Source organism: Mytilus trossulus, chromosome 10, assembly GCF_036588685.1.
Source record: "Mytilus trossulus isolate FHL-02 chromosome 10, PNRI_Mtr1.1.1.hap1, whole genome shotgun sequence".
NCBI lineage: Eukaryota > Metazoa > Mollusca > Bivalvia > Mytilida > Mytilidae > Mytilus > Mytilus trossulus.
In genome coordinates, this window is record NC_086382.1 from 40,668,569 (window position 1) to 40,684,144 (window position 15,576).

Consider the following 15,576-nt stretch of genomic DNA (forward strand, 5'->3'; position numbering starts at 1 on the left):
TTATTCATATAATGATTTGTGCACTTTACTGCACCTTTTATTTTATCTTGGTGGTTCACCCTTTTCCACAATTTTAGTCCAGATTTTTTTGTATTTAGGTCCCAAGAGAAAACGAAAACGGGATCGATCGGGATCCCAATGCAATCCCGGTGAAATTGTCGGGATAAGCCAGGATAAGCATCTGGAGGCGGGATCCCAATCGGGATAAATATCTGAAACTGGGATCCCATTCGGGATAAATGTCTGAAGCCGGGATTCCAGTCTAGATGAAACGGGATAAATATCAGACACTGGGATCCCAATAGGAACTGTTTAAAGTCGGGATCCCAATCGGGAAAATTTTCTGATGCTGGGATCCCAGTCTAGTTAAAACGGGAAATTGTATGAACCATAATTAATTTATGTGTGTATGACACCAAAGCTGTCAGGTGAAGCCAATCACATTTAAGTGTCACTTAATATCCAGTTTGACAGATATTTATAAGTCAGAAAAATGCCGAGATTTTCGCGATAAAAATGACCAAGTCGTACGAGGAAATGTCAACGGGTGTTTTGCCAGACAAGCTTCGGCGTTTCTAATGTTCCCCAAGTTCTCATAAGTGCGTTTCTATTAGTTGTCGTCCGGTATCAATGATAAGATAATGACTGACGACGTAAAAGTTAAACGTTGGTTTCTCAACTTATTTAAAAGTTAAAAAATGATGACCACGTGCTTTGTTTTCAATTGTACTGAACAGTTCGACCCAAGAAAATACTGTCCTAAATAATGGGGCCACTATCTTATCCGCATGCACCAGGTGCCGATTACTAAAGTATTCCTTTCTTATATTTAGTAAAAACTGGCCAGTAATTAATACTTTTATGCGATAACCTTAATTTATTAATAATACCGTTACGGAGACAGATCAACTTGGCCGATATAATTTGGGGCGAGATTGTCACGTCGACGTTTGTGTACTGGTAAAAACGTCATCAAAATTTGTTTACGCTGAATTATGGACAGGACGAAGATGATGTTTTCAGATAAGTGCATTAATAATTTAATTTAACATGTGTATATGTGCATATAATGATTATAAATATAATTAATTGAGGAACTATGATTTGTATGATTTTTATCTGAGCAAATCAACATCAGAAAGTCTGAAAGCATAAACTGAAAATATATTCCGACTCAGACGTATTTATTTTTAACATATACACAATGAATAAACTTGTTAACTTGTCACATAACAGGCATAAATAGTAGGTATGTCAAAATTTAATTCAGTTGTGTTTATGTTTATTTGGTGAAAATAATAAGTCGCTAGTTATTTATCGTCAGGGGATAAAAAAAGGGGGAAGGTAATTAATTTGCAAAAAGATCAAAATAACCTTCCGAGACTTCATTATTATTTGGACTAGCTAATCCAATCTACTGTATTCTATAAACATTAAAATGCAATAATATTTCTATTGAATTTGTTGCTTCAAAACGTATTGAACAAATGATTCTTTGTGGATTTTTTTCATACTTTTAGGGGATATACTGATCTTTTTAAATGGAGCTGCCAACGAAACAGATTGCATGCAGATATTCCAGTTACCATAATTTACTCAGCAACTTTAGTTGGACGTACAGACAGCAAATTAATTAACAGAAAGGAAAACATGACATGTATCCTTTTGCATAAATAACCCAGGAATCCCAGTGGCAGTGCAATTTGAATTGGTGCATGTATATCCTGCTGGTATTTATTTTTGGGATCCCGCTTTTTTTTCCGGGAATCCCAGTATATTTTCACTGGGATTAACATCGGGATCCCGCTTCTTTAACGGGAATCCCGAAATTTTATCCCAGTACATTACATCGGGATCCCGCTTATTTAGCGGGAATCCCGAAATTTTATCCCAGTGGGATCCCAATTGAGTTCCCACAATATCCCAGTGGGATCCCAGTATATTTCAACTGGGATTTACATCGGAAATCCCGGACTTTTGGCGGGATTCCCGAAATTTTATCCCGGTGGAATTAGGTGGGATCCCACTTGGAATCCCATCAAAATTCCAGCTGGGATTCCAGTGGAATTCCAGATTTATTTTCTCTTGGGGTGGATATGATTTTGTGGTTTTGTCAAAGTCTGAATAAAAGCTTAAAGAGCTACTGTGACTTTACTTTAAGTGTTGCTTTCCATCTTTTGCAATTTATTTAAAATTCTCAACAGATTGCAATTTGTTTTATTGAATCAAACTGTTATACTGGTCAGAAATTTTGTGAGCTCTCAACCCTTCTCCTAACCTGGAACAGTGGTGTGACAGTAAAACATAAGAACAAACAAAACAAAAATCAGTAGCAATTGGCTTATAAATGAAAGGTATACAGCAAAAATAACACATAAGAAATCAAACACCAAAATACGAGTACTCAAAGTTATGGAAAGCTAGTTTAAAGGTATAACCCATACTGATAATATGTAAAAGAACCTTAGTGAGTATGCTCACATACTCTACCCTTCCATATTGTCATTGAAAAAATAAAAAAATAACTCTTGAGAAAAAATAATTGAATCATAATTCCCTGTTGAAATGCACATCTACATCAAATTCTATTGTGAGGTTTTATAGAAGTTGCTATGACAAACTGTTGCAGTAGTACATGAGGCAATTAAGTTCAAAGGGGCATAACTCCTAGAAAAAACTTGAATCATAATTTCCTGTCGATATGCACAGCTACATGGTATGTCAATATAATCTTCAAAGTTTCATGAAATTCTGGTGTGTGGTTTCAGAGGAGCTGTGATGACAAACTGTTGCAGAAGTATATTGAAGCAAATAAGTTCAAAGGGGTAAATCCTAGAAAACAAATTTAATCATAATTTGTTGATATGAACTTCTACATAGTATGTCCGTTTTGAATTTTCCTTGGAGTTCATTATTTTTTGTTATTTTACTTCCTATTTACTAAAAGGATTTAAAAAAATCTGTTGTGTGGTTTCAGAGGAGTTGCAAAGACAAGAAGAGGACTGACGGACTGACGAACTGACTGACAGACAAAAGGGTAAAAAACATTGTACTTTCTGCAACTTCTTTACATGGGGTATAATAATTTATGTTCAACCAGTATGTTCAAGTATCAATCAGTACACTTCCTACTATAAAGTGCAGTTTACATAGACTATCTTGTGTAATGATGTATCATCTTAAGATAACCTTGAGCCAAAAAGGTGAGCGTATCAGGCAGGTGAATCTGATATGCCTGTTAAAGTCCAAAAATCAACTTGAATTATGTTGTATCATATTAGGTCTTTCTTATTTTACGCAATGGAATTCACTGTATAAGAAGGTCATGTGATTATCTTAATCTTTGTTTGTTACCATGATTTGTATTTTATAAACTGATTTATAAAATTTGACATTGATAAAATTGAGAATGGAAATGGGGAATGTGTCAAAGAGACAACAACCTGACCATAGAACAGACGACAGCAGAAGGTCACCAACAGGTCTTCAATGCAGCAGGGAACTCCTCCAACCGGGGAACTACATTTTTTATTTTTTAAAGTATTGGAGACTGAAAGAAAATGTCATATATAAAAGTATATATCAAAGAAGTATTTCTGATCTCCATGTTCTTCTTAAATGTCATTGAATGTTCTAAATAATCCTTTCCAGTGTGCTTGAGGTACTTTTGAAATGGTTATAATACATTATATTATCATGTAATACATTAAAAACTCTTGAAATTTGCTAAACTGGAAAACCAATGTAAATGCTCCTGGAATGAAAAAAACTAGAGGTTCTTAAGAGTCTATGTCACTCACCTTGGTCTATGTGCATATTAAACAATGGACACTGATGGATTCATGACAAAATTGTGTTTTGGTGATGCTAATGTGTTTGTAGATCTTACTTTACCAAACATGATTGCTCTATCTGAAATGATCTTGGACCTTTAGTTACAGAGGAAAACATTTTGTAAAAACTTACCAAAATTTACCAAATTAATGAAAACTGTTGAAAATTGACTATAAAAGACAATAACTCCTTAAGGGGTCAATTGACCAACAAAACCAACATTATTTCTGTTTACAGTTTATCTCTATCTATAATAGTATTCAAGATAATAACCAAAAACGGCAAAATTTCCTTAAAAATTACCAATTGGGGAGCAGCTACCCAACAACCAGTTGTCCAATTCATCTGCAAATTGCAGGGCAGATAGATATTGACCTGATTACAAACTCCTTGAAAGATTTGCTCTAAATGCTTTGGTTTCAGAGTTATAAGCCAAAATCTACATTTTACCCCTATGTTTGATTTTTAGACAGGGCGGCCATCTTGGTTAGTTGGCTGGGTCACCACACACATTTTTTAAACTAGATACCCCAATCATGATTGTGGCCAAGTATGGTTAAATTTGGCCGAGTAGTTTCAGAGGAGAAGATTTTTGAAAAAGTTAACAGAGGATGCCGTACAACGACGATAGACGCCGGACGCAAAGTGATGAGAAAAGCTCACTTGGACCTTCGGGCCAGGTGGGCTAAAAAGTGACTATGTATGATTTCATCTGGAACAATATGACTAAGATGAAAGCAGTTTCAGGGTCACAGGGTGACCCTCAGCAATGAGCAAGCAAAAAAGACTACAATCAACTCAAAAATAAATAGACTATTTTTTTCTCCCAAAGAAAAGGTTAAATCATAGAACTTTATAATCATCAAGTATAGTCAATAATCAACAATAAAAAAAAAACAATATAAGAATCTTCTCAATACATGTAATAATCTTTCAAAACAAATAGAATTCAAATAGACAGTCTACAAGCTCAAGGCTAGTGTAAAACATTGATATATAACATTTAAATGAAAGATTGAAGAAAAATACAAAGAAAGTTTAATTTTTACATGAGCCAGTTTCAAATAGGACAAAACATTTTTGACAAAAACACTTCATAATCTGCAGTCTAAACTCCTAAACAAAATTTCACAATCTCTGTATCTGAGGTTCACAGTCCATCACATGTATGAATAAATATGTACATTTTAAAGTTCAATATCAAAATATACTTATGTACGATTTTAAATATCAAAATGCATCTTTGATAGATTATGACTTTAGTTATCACAAGTGCATGTAATCTAAAAAATAAAGTAAATATTGTCTGATTATATATTGATCGACAATATCAAGTCATGTGGTCTCTGATATAAAGCTGCATGATAAAGCTCCACATTTTCCAAATCAATCTAGAGCATGAAAAGATTGCAACATGAGTCATAAAATGTTGGAGGTTGAAAGAAAATGTCATAAGTGTGGTGACACCACAGAAGTCTCTTGGAAATGTGAAGCATGCAACATTTTACTGTGTTTTAGATGTGGAAATAGGCATGCAGAACTTGGCCTGAAACACTCAGTGGTCAATTTTGAGAAAAATGAGGAGGCAAAACCAATTCTTAAAATAAAACAATGTGATTCTCATAAAGAACGGGACATTTCCAATTTTTGCTTGGACTGTAATAAGCCTGTTTGTTCAACCTGTTTATCGACACATGAACATCAAGGCCATGTCTTAGAGGAAAATGAAATAATCTACATGCGAAGATCAAATAAATTGAGAAAATATTCAGACAAATTTAAGTCTTATTTTCTTCCGTTTTTCTCCAGAGAACAAGAGAGGCTTGACGAAATGTTAAAACATCACCAGGATATGATTGAGGAGGAAAAGCAAAGAATCATTGACAATGACAAAGAATTGAAAGACAAAATAACACAGCAAACAGACCACCTCTTACAAGAACTGGAAAATCAATGGGAAGATACTCGTGGGGAAATAAAACAATTAAAACAAAAAACTGAAAGGAACATTGTTGCGATAAATTCCAGAGTTCAGTTGATTGACATGAAGCAAACCTGCAATGACATAGACACCATCTGCGAGCTAGAAAATGACACAAAAGTTTTCCAATCCAATATAGATCATTCATATCTTCAGCTACCATTAGAAGGAAAAAAGTTTAGAAAGGAAATTTTTGATGAAATTCAAATAGAAAATATTGTTAGCGCCTTGGAGAAGGTAAAGCTGTCAGATGTTATAGACTTTAGTGTCTTGGGTTCTTTTGATACAAATACTGAAAGTATTGATTGTATTTCCGTAAATGAAGATGATACAATATGGACAAATTTTAATAACAATCTTCTAAGAAAATATAAAATGGATTTAGAGAAAGGGATAAACATGCTTGAAAAAAAGCCCATCGCTGTGAATGACATAGCTATGACAAATTCTGGAGACTTACTTCTAGCAGTCGTCAAAGATCATTGCATTAAAACTTTAAACAAATCAGGAACCATTAAAGATTTTTACAACTATAAAACTGGTTTGCTAAGAACACCTATTCATGCAACTGCCGTTCATGTCCAAAAGAATGGAAATGTTTTAGTGGGCTTTAAAGAAGACAACCCTAGAAAAGAAACCATCCAGAAAATATTTGTTCTTACTCCAAATGGTAGAAAAGAGAGACAACTTGAACTAGCTAATGAAAATCGGGAAAGTCTATGTACATTAGTTTACAGATTAACTACTAACAACAACAATGATGACATTATCATTGTGGACCAAATTTCAATAAATGAAGGACAAATAGTGGCTATAGATAAGAGCAATCAGCTTAAATGGTGTTACACTGGAAACACAGCAGGCGAATTACAAAATACCTTCTCCCCCCGTGGATTAGTAACAACTTCTCAGAATAACTTTATTGTCTGCGATGAAAGGAACAATGCTTTACATGTTCTAAATGAGAATGGACAAGTTCTCCTGTATAAAGACAAAGGTTCATTTGAAATAGAAAGTCCCTATGCTATAGCTATCAATAACAAAGGACACATACTTTTAAGCCGTATAAAACAGGATGAGAATAAAGGAAAGGCAGTTATATCAGTTTTGAGATTTACTGGATGTTAAACTGAAAAAAAAGTGTGAAAAACTGCTCAAACTGATTCAAAGTTGTAGACTCTTTAAATCAGTTTAAATCATGTAAAATTTATGTTATTAAAGTTTAAAAGAAAATTTTCTTCTTAATTTGTATATAAAATCGTCTCAAAGGATTGTTTAACAGAAAGGGATGAGAAGGCACAAAAACAAGATGATTGTTTGAAACATACTCATTTATTATTTATAGTATAAATATAAATCAGATACATGCATGGGTAGATATTTTCATTCTATCCAGAAAACAAAATATCTGGGACACTACATTTCCTAGTTTTATCAAGGTCTGCATACTAGCCTATAAAAATGTATTTGTAGAACATATAAATTCATGCTTTTCCTTTTGCCTTAAAGTCTACTAAAATTGGAATTCCTGGGGAGGTTTAATCACAGGTCCTGCTTAACGTTTAGTGAGAATCCTATATCCCCTTCTTGTTGCCATAATAGCGCATGTAATATTCTGTGTCCCGTCACAATAAAATCAAATACAAAGCAAAGGAACAGCACTTGCATTGCATTGCATTGAAAGTCACAATAAGTCCTTTTCAACATGGAACAAAAGCTCTCATCTCATTGTGTTCAAGGCAGTCCTTAAACTTGCATGGGTTTGCCTGGATTTCTCTGCCAGATGTCCATATTAAAAAAGAAGATTTGTATGATTGCCAAATAGACAACTCTCCACAAGAAACAAAATGACAGAAAAATGAACAACTATACTTCACATCTCTACGGCCTTCAACAATTAGCAAAGCCTATAACATGTAGTAATCTATAAAAGGCGGCAGAATTTCATTGGTTTCAATCTGTTGCATAGTTTTAGGGTACCGAGACAGCATTCAAAATGGCAGTCAATTATTTTTTTTTAATTTCTCACACTATAAAGGGGGTGAATAAGGTTATCAAATTAGAATGTAATATTACAGGATTGGTAATGCAATCAGAACTGCAGACAAAAATCTCCTGTACAAATTAGCAAAATAAAATTGAGAATGGAAATGGGGAATATTTCAAAAAGGCAACCTGACCAAAAGAGCAGAAAACAGCTGAAGGCAACCAATGGGTCTTAAACAGTGAGAAAATATTTTTTATGTTCAGTGGACTGTGAAATTAGGGTCAAAATTCTAATTTAATATCCTAATTGAAAAGATCATATTATAGGGAACATGTATACTAAGTTTCAAGTTTATTGAACTTCAACTTTATCAATCAAAGAGCAGAATGCTCTGAGGGATACGATTGCCATAGTTTTCATTGACACATGTATAGCAGTTCTGCCAAATTTTTATTAAGCAAATGCATGAGATTTGGCCAAAACTGAAAAGATCAAAGAGGAAAAAAATAGATCCAAGGATACTGCCGCACAAAAGCATGAACATGCGTGAGTCTCAAGCATTTTGGGCCGGTAACCCTTGTACAGCTGGATAGTATTATTTTCAAAACTAATTCAACTGCACATGCAAAATGTAATAATCTGAATAGTCACTAAACTTTAAGAATAGCCAATCCCGGTTACAAGTGTATGAGCCATGTACTCATTGTGTATTATCGAATTATAGTTATCCCGTACCATTGTAAACTTGTACCACTAAAAAACAACTTGTACCAATGCAAACTCGTACCACTGCTAACTTGTACCAACTTATTTAAATACATTTAAATGCATGGTGTTAAATGATGAATATACATGATATACGTTACTTTCACTCAATACCTCTTAAGTCTGTAAAATGTACATAATTTGAAAGTACAATGACCAATTTGTAGCTAATGTTCCTTGTCTATTGGATAGAAAATACTGTTGCAGATGTAGATAATTAAAGTATTAACAGTTTCGCCCGAAGAAAATTTTTCATGAATAATTAAATCTTAGCAGTTAGTCAAAATGATTGCCAAAATTATTTTTACTGTCTATAAATAACAATGAAATGTAACTGATTCCTGTTAAGGGGTCCTCCTTTTTCCCGCCAAAAAAGCACATGGCTTTCAACAATTGTAAACATAGCATTCAATTTGTGATCATGGATTACAGCTTTAATTAACTTAAATTGGATATATATATATATATATATATTCAATTTAAGGTACAGTTAAAGCAATGTTTTAACTTTCTTCTGGATTATCATAAGTTCTACAGTGGTGATCTAGAGCTCCAGTCATGCTTCAATGATTCCCTTTATAATCAACCAAATTTTTCCCACGAAAAGGGGGGGGCTGGATCCGCCTAAGTTCTAGTTTGAAAGATCAGTTAAAACAATAATGCTTAAAAACATTCTTTACTTTTGTCTAAGTTTTCATTAAAATCCTGTATAAAATTCAAGTAATTCAACTTTATTTTCATTAAGTTTACAAACAAAACCCCATAAAACATCATATTTTTAAATATATTTTTCTGAATTGTACGACTTCCCAGTGGAACAAGTTAACTTTTTTTGGTACGAATTGCCGTGGTATGAGTTAACTTGATTCCGAATCTAATCACCGTAATTCTAGAAGGAACCCTAAAGGCTGGGCCCCTGTTGTGTTCACTTATCGCTACACTGACCTTCGGTGCGAAGCTATATATAGAACGGCAGACCAGTTTAGGAGGAACCCCATTTCTTACTCTTTAAATATTGAAGTTCCTTTGGGTCAGAGGGCATGACTCCTTTCCATGCACACTCCTCTGTTTAAATTGAGATCGTTCTTAATATAATACGACGTTTATCGGCATTAATGAGTTAATTTTTCTTGACGAATACTTCCAAAAGGGAGAAAACTCGAAACGATAATATGGAAGATCCTATTTCGGCTGAAGGGGTGTTATAGGTAATTTTTACGATGAAGCATTTATTTTAATTTAAATTATGCATATGATTTTAAAGTAATGCAACAACAATAACCCTCAATAGCAGACACACATAGAAAGAATCCCATGAGTTTCAAATTAACCAATGAAGCGGGGAATCACTAAATCTGATACCCTTTGAAATCAGGAAAATTATACGCATGCGGGGTCTCACTAATTAGGGACAAGAAGCGGCAAGAAGAAAAAAAATTTAGTGACAAAAAGCGACAAGAAAACATTTTTTTTAAATTTTTTTTTATCAAATACATCAAAATAATTTTTTTAATATTATATTGATGGATGAAGAAATTAAAAATTTGCATATTATTTTAATATTTATTTCGAAAAAGTAATTTAAATTTAAAAAAAAAAAAAATTCTTGTCGCTAAATAGTTTCTTGTTGCTAATATTATTCTTCATGTCGCTTCTTGTCTCTAAAATTCTTCTTGTCTCTAATTAATGAGACCGCACATGCGCACTAATACATAAACAAACGGCGACTTGCAATTTGGAACAAGAACATTTATTAAATGATATTATGAATGGTTCTCCATTTCTTTATGAGAGTACAGTATCAAATATCAGTTTCATAACGGTAAAATATAGAAATACTCCACTTCAGTTCTTATGACAGAAATAAAATTATCGATAGGAATTCAGAAAACTCTCTCAAGTTATCAAAATTTGGGAATTCCCTCTGACGTGTTTCTAAATTTATAAAAACACTAAATATAAATACTGTTTAATTCTGATTTTCCGTGTTCTTAAAAACACACATATAAGTCAAGGAAAATATCACACATGAAGATAATGAGTAAAACATTACAGGAAAGTTGTTTATGTTCAATCGTTTTGCTTGTTTTTACCTTTTAAAGCAAGACAATCATAAGAATCTGAGATGTTGCTGAATGTTTAGAATAAAACGAATGACGTGAGGGAATGTAGCATGAGTCAACGGTAAAAGTCTACAGATTGCTTGACAGCAATCGTATCCCAAAAACTACCTTGACCAAAAACTTTAACCAAAATTTTTAACCTGAAGCAGGAAAGACAGCTCTACTAACAGACTAATGAGTGAATGATGAACGAACAGATGCACAGACCGAAAACACAATGCCCCTAGGTAGGCAATAATAAGTTAATTGACTTACCTGAAATCCAGAGAAGCATCCTCCAGCTATACCAGGAAGCTGTATAAGGAAAACAACATGTACATCTGTAGAAATTTCCTCTGGTATCTGTTGTAGCTCTCCTTGGACAGTATACCTAGCACAGGCAATCAGGTCAGCATTCTGGTCCCCACAGTCACATTGAACAATAAGTAACAGATCAGAAGGGTTAGTTTGGTCAAAGCATGCTCTGAAATTAAAAATGGGATGTGTCAGAAAGTATAAAAATAAGTGTATCAGTTTTAATTTATTCTTCTAATGAACATAATTCAGTGTTTAGATAGCAAATTATTTCAATCATATACACATACAAAAAATTAGGATGTTTAGTTGAATTCTTGGCTTCATTTAGTTGCTCTGTATCTATATATGCAGATGTGGTATGAGTGCCAATGTGACAACTCTTGATCCAAGTCACAGCATGAATATCAATAGAAATACCTGTGGCGATTCATTTTATAAAACGTGCTTATCTAAAACGAGTTGAATTATTAGTCCAATTTACAAATAAAAGGTAGCCATGCATAATAAACAAAAATTTGAATACCCCACTTATCACTTGTTTATTATCATATAGAACTAATGACATACTTGATTTTTCTGTTAAACTGTTGTTCAGTATCAAAAGACTGTAGTGTCAGTAATGTTACATTCTGTTTCTGTATGGGTATAAACCTGCACAGGATTTCTATGTCTGCTGTTGACATCAATTTAGAATTTGTTGTTATCTGAAATATTAACAAAACATCACTTACATTATTATTCGTTGGAAAACAATTTTCAAGGATTTTACGTTCAAAGTTTGTCCATCATATTAGCTTGTGCATTTAAGTAGAGACTTCAACGAACATTTATAATTCTCATGGCAAAAAATACAACTTTTAAATCATAACTCAGCCTGATGCAGCAGTCTGTATTATATTTCTGCTTGTTCAACCCGAAATCAGAATAATTCACCAAAATCCAGATGTTTAACTGGGTAGGTCTCCCATAAAATGCCTTAGCAACAGCAATTTTCTTTTAAGCTTTTCACGTTCTTGGATGAACAGTATGCTTAGACCGTAACTATACCTTTTTACAATGTGACCAGAGAGGTCAATAAGTAGAACTTAAATTTATACAAATTTTTCAATTTTTGTAAGGGATTAATGATTGGAGGCCATACTACCACACATCTCTTTCAGCTTATAACCTTAATGCACTTACTCTGCAAATATTTAGGAAGTCTTTAAATTATCAGTGAAAATCTGCATCATCATATAACTCATTTGCATACAATTTGCAAAAAAAACTAAATTGAAGGTTGTTTTTTTTAATAAATTAGTTTATGATGAGTAAATGAACTATTTTAAACAAAACTTTCATACCTGTGCATATATACTGCCTTTGTTGACAGTCACCATCTTATAATGGAGGTAATTAGCCAGACTGTCATGATGTTGCTCTGAGAAATATGTATTGAACACCCGTTTATCATCAAGCTGCCAAACTGCTGCAGGAGTGGCACACCATAAAAGTATAGACTGGGCATCACGAAGAATCTGAAATATGTTAGATATGATATAAGCATATAAAGGAAAATAACTTAAAATAAATCTTATCTAAACAGCAATTAGTGTCCTTTTCTAAATTTGAATATACTGAAAAGTATTTCATAAGGAACATACTATTTGATGTGTCTAAAGTGATTGTTGTGAATTAGTTTTAGTTTCAGTTTATCACTTTATCACTTTTATTTGTTTAACGTTTTACCGCCATTTACGTAACAATAGGCCCGCAACGTCGTCACTTGGCGACGTCTCTCTTGTATATTATTAGACTAGTAAAGCATACGAAACATTGAAGACGCTTTTGTGTTTACTTATATCGATACGTTCAAAACATTGGTGCCGCAAAGATGAAGACCAGACGAGCTGGACATCGGGGAGTTCTTACAAAGTTACTGAAGAAAGTGGAACCGAGTTCCGAGGAACTTTTGCAGGAATTTGACGTTAGTGAACTTTCAACCATTCGAGGACTTATTGTGAAGAAGCAGGAAACGATCGATCAACTGAACGAGAAGATTGTGGAGGAACTATCGGAAGAGGAAGTGAGCGAAGAAATAGAGGAAGCCGACAGATACACATATGACATAGAAATGAGTGTAACTAAACTTTCAAAAATCATTAAGGAATCGGAAATCACAGTCAAACAGTCAAGTAAGTCATTGCTAAACCCAAATGCACACGAGTATATTAATTACACAAATCATCAAGAAAGTCAGCCACAACCCAGTTTCATGCACGCAAATACATCAGCGTCCGTTTTTTCAAACTCCAGCATGTACCACAAACTTCCCAAATTAAATTTACCAACGTTCGGTGGGAATATGTTAGAATGGCAACCCTTTTGGGATTCGTTTAGTGCTGCCGTACACGATAACCTGTCTTTAAACGATGTGCAGAAATTTAATTACTTGAAATCTCAACTGTTCGGAGAAGCCACCCAATGCATAGCAGGTCTACAAATAACTAACACAAATTACGGACAAGCATTACATGTACTGAAACAAAGATTCGGTCAACCACATAAGATAGTACAAACATACATGCAGAGTTTAATCAGCCTTCCTAGTCCAACGTCAAATATTACAAATTTGAAAAAATTCTACGACAGTATGGAAAACTACATCCGTGGCCTTGAAAGTATAGGGGAGTCTCACGAGTCGTTCGGAAGCCTTTTAGTGCCCATAATATTAAATAAATTGCCTGGGAATATACGAGAAAACATGGTACGTGCCCACGGAGGTGACCACTGGAACTTGCCGTCATTACGGCAAGCTATTCAACATGAGATAACGATTAAGGAAGCGGGTCAGCCGGTAAACGGTGATGATATGGAGCCAAATTACACACCCACATCAGCATTCTTTATGGGTACAAATCGCAACTACGCAAATCAGAAAGGGAAAAGAGACATAACCAAGAAGCCGTGCATCTTTTGTCAAGGAGTTCACGCCCCATTAGCTTGTAAAACTGTTACGGAAATTGAAGCTCGAAAACACATTGTTAAGGAAAAACAGGCATGTTTCAATTGCTTAGGAAATCACAGAGTTGCAGATTGCAAATCCGATAAAACTTGTAAAAATTGTAATAAACGACACCATACCAGTATTTGTTCAAAGAATGAATCACACCTGTATAACAAGTCTAAAGATAGCAGTACATCAAAACCAGATACCGATGCCGCAGTCGCAAGTATGCATTCATCCACATAATCAGTTAGATCGCAGGTATTGTTGAAAACCGCGATAGCGCCTATCACGTATGACAAGACACATTTTAACACCGCCAATATACTATTCGACGAAGGAGCCCAGCGAAGCTTTATCACTCAAGAGATAGCCGATTTATTGAACCTGAGACCACATAGGAAAGAAGCGATAACGATATCCGGTTTCGGTGAATCCAACAAGAAGGTTAGAAATTTACCAAATTGCTACTACTATATATATAAAAGGTTTAACGAATACGCTTATCCCTATTGAAGTTCTTATAGTACCACAGATTGCTTATCCAATACATACTTACGCAAGGAACCAGTCGAGCTTTCAGCATTTAAATGGATTGAAGTTAGCCCACCCAGCTTTACAGGACGAGGATTTTGAGATATCAGTCTTCGTTGGCGCCGATTATTATTGGGATATAGTTGGAGACAGAGTAATTAGAGGTTCCGGACCAACCGCTGTACAGTCCAAAGTTGGATACTTGCTATCAGGACCTATACAATTGAACACTAACAGTAATAATCAATCAACGTCATCGATTATGAACATTTTGATCCCACACAGACCAGAAGAATGTGAAATACATAAATTTTGGGAAATCGAATCCATAGGAACAGAAACAGACAGCGAAGTGAAAGCGAAAACGGACTTACAAGAAATGACCACTTACCAAGAGAATAACATTCATTTGAAAGACAATAGGTACATCGCCAAGTTTCCATGGAAACCAGATCATCCGGAGTTGCCTAGCAACGAGATGATCGCCAGAAAGAGAGCATACAACGTGATAAACCGACTTGCTAAAGAACCAGAGATGCTTAAGATATACGGTAACATTATCAACGACCAAGAAAATCGAGGTTTTATAGAGAAGGTTAAGACCCCGGATGAGACTACTAATCGAGTACACTATATTCCGCACCACCCAGTGAAAAAAGATTCATCGACTACACCGATACGTATAGTATATGATTGCAGTTGTCGTCAAGATTCAGAATCACCCAGCTTAAATGATTGCCTTTCTTCTACACCGCCGCAGCTTAATAAGCTAACAGATATACTTACAAGATTCCGCTACGGGAAATACGCCTTAACAACTGATATTGAGAAAGCATTCCTCCAGATTGGACTAGACGAAGAAGACCGCGATTCCACCCGATTTTTCTGGCTTAGAGACCCAAGCAACCCCAAGAGTGAACTTGAGACTTACAGATTCAAGGTAATTTTATTCGGAGCGACATGTTCGCCATTTATTCTTAACGTTACATTATTGAAACATTTGTCAACGGTTACAAGTGCTACAGCTGAGATACTCAAGCGAGATTTGTATGTAGACAACGTACTTACA

General features: G+C 34.5%; 2 protein-coding genes across 2 annotated transcripts in view; one reads left to right on the forward strand and one right to left on the reverse strand.

Annotated features, from left to right (window-relative positions):
- The window catches only part of LOC134687903 (E3 ubiquitin-protein ligase rnf213-alpha-like), a 120,604-nt gene that overhangs the window by 42,192 nt on the left and 62,836 nt on the right, over nt 1–15,576 (reverse strand). The window contains exons 58-60 of the mRNA XM_063548361.1: nt 12,331–12,504; nt 11,555–11,691; nt 10,946–11,153 (exon numbers count right to left, since the gene is read on the reverse strand). Of these exons, the coding sequence (XP_063404431.1) occupies nt 10,946–11,153; nt 11,555–11,691; nt 12,331–12,504 (519 nt within the window). The remainder of the gene's footprint in view (nt 1–10,945; nt 11,154–11,554; nt 11,692–12,330; nt 12,505–15,576) is intronic.
- LOC134686399 (uncharacterized) lies at nt 5,249–6,943 on the forward strand. Its single transcript, XM_063546071.1, has one exon. The coding sequence runs from the start codon at nt 5,249–5,251 to the stop codon at nt 6,941–6,943; it is 1,695 nt and encodes a 564-aa protein (XP_063402141.1).

What these genes read in the sequence shown, in the direction of transcription:
- LOC134686399 (XM_063546071.1), top strand. Translation starts at nt 5,249, where the DNA reads ATGAGTCATAAAATGTTGGAGGTTGAAAGAAAATGTCATAAGTGTGGT.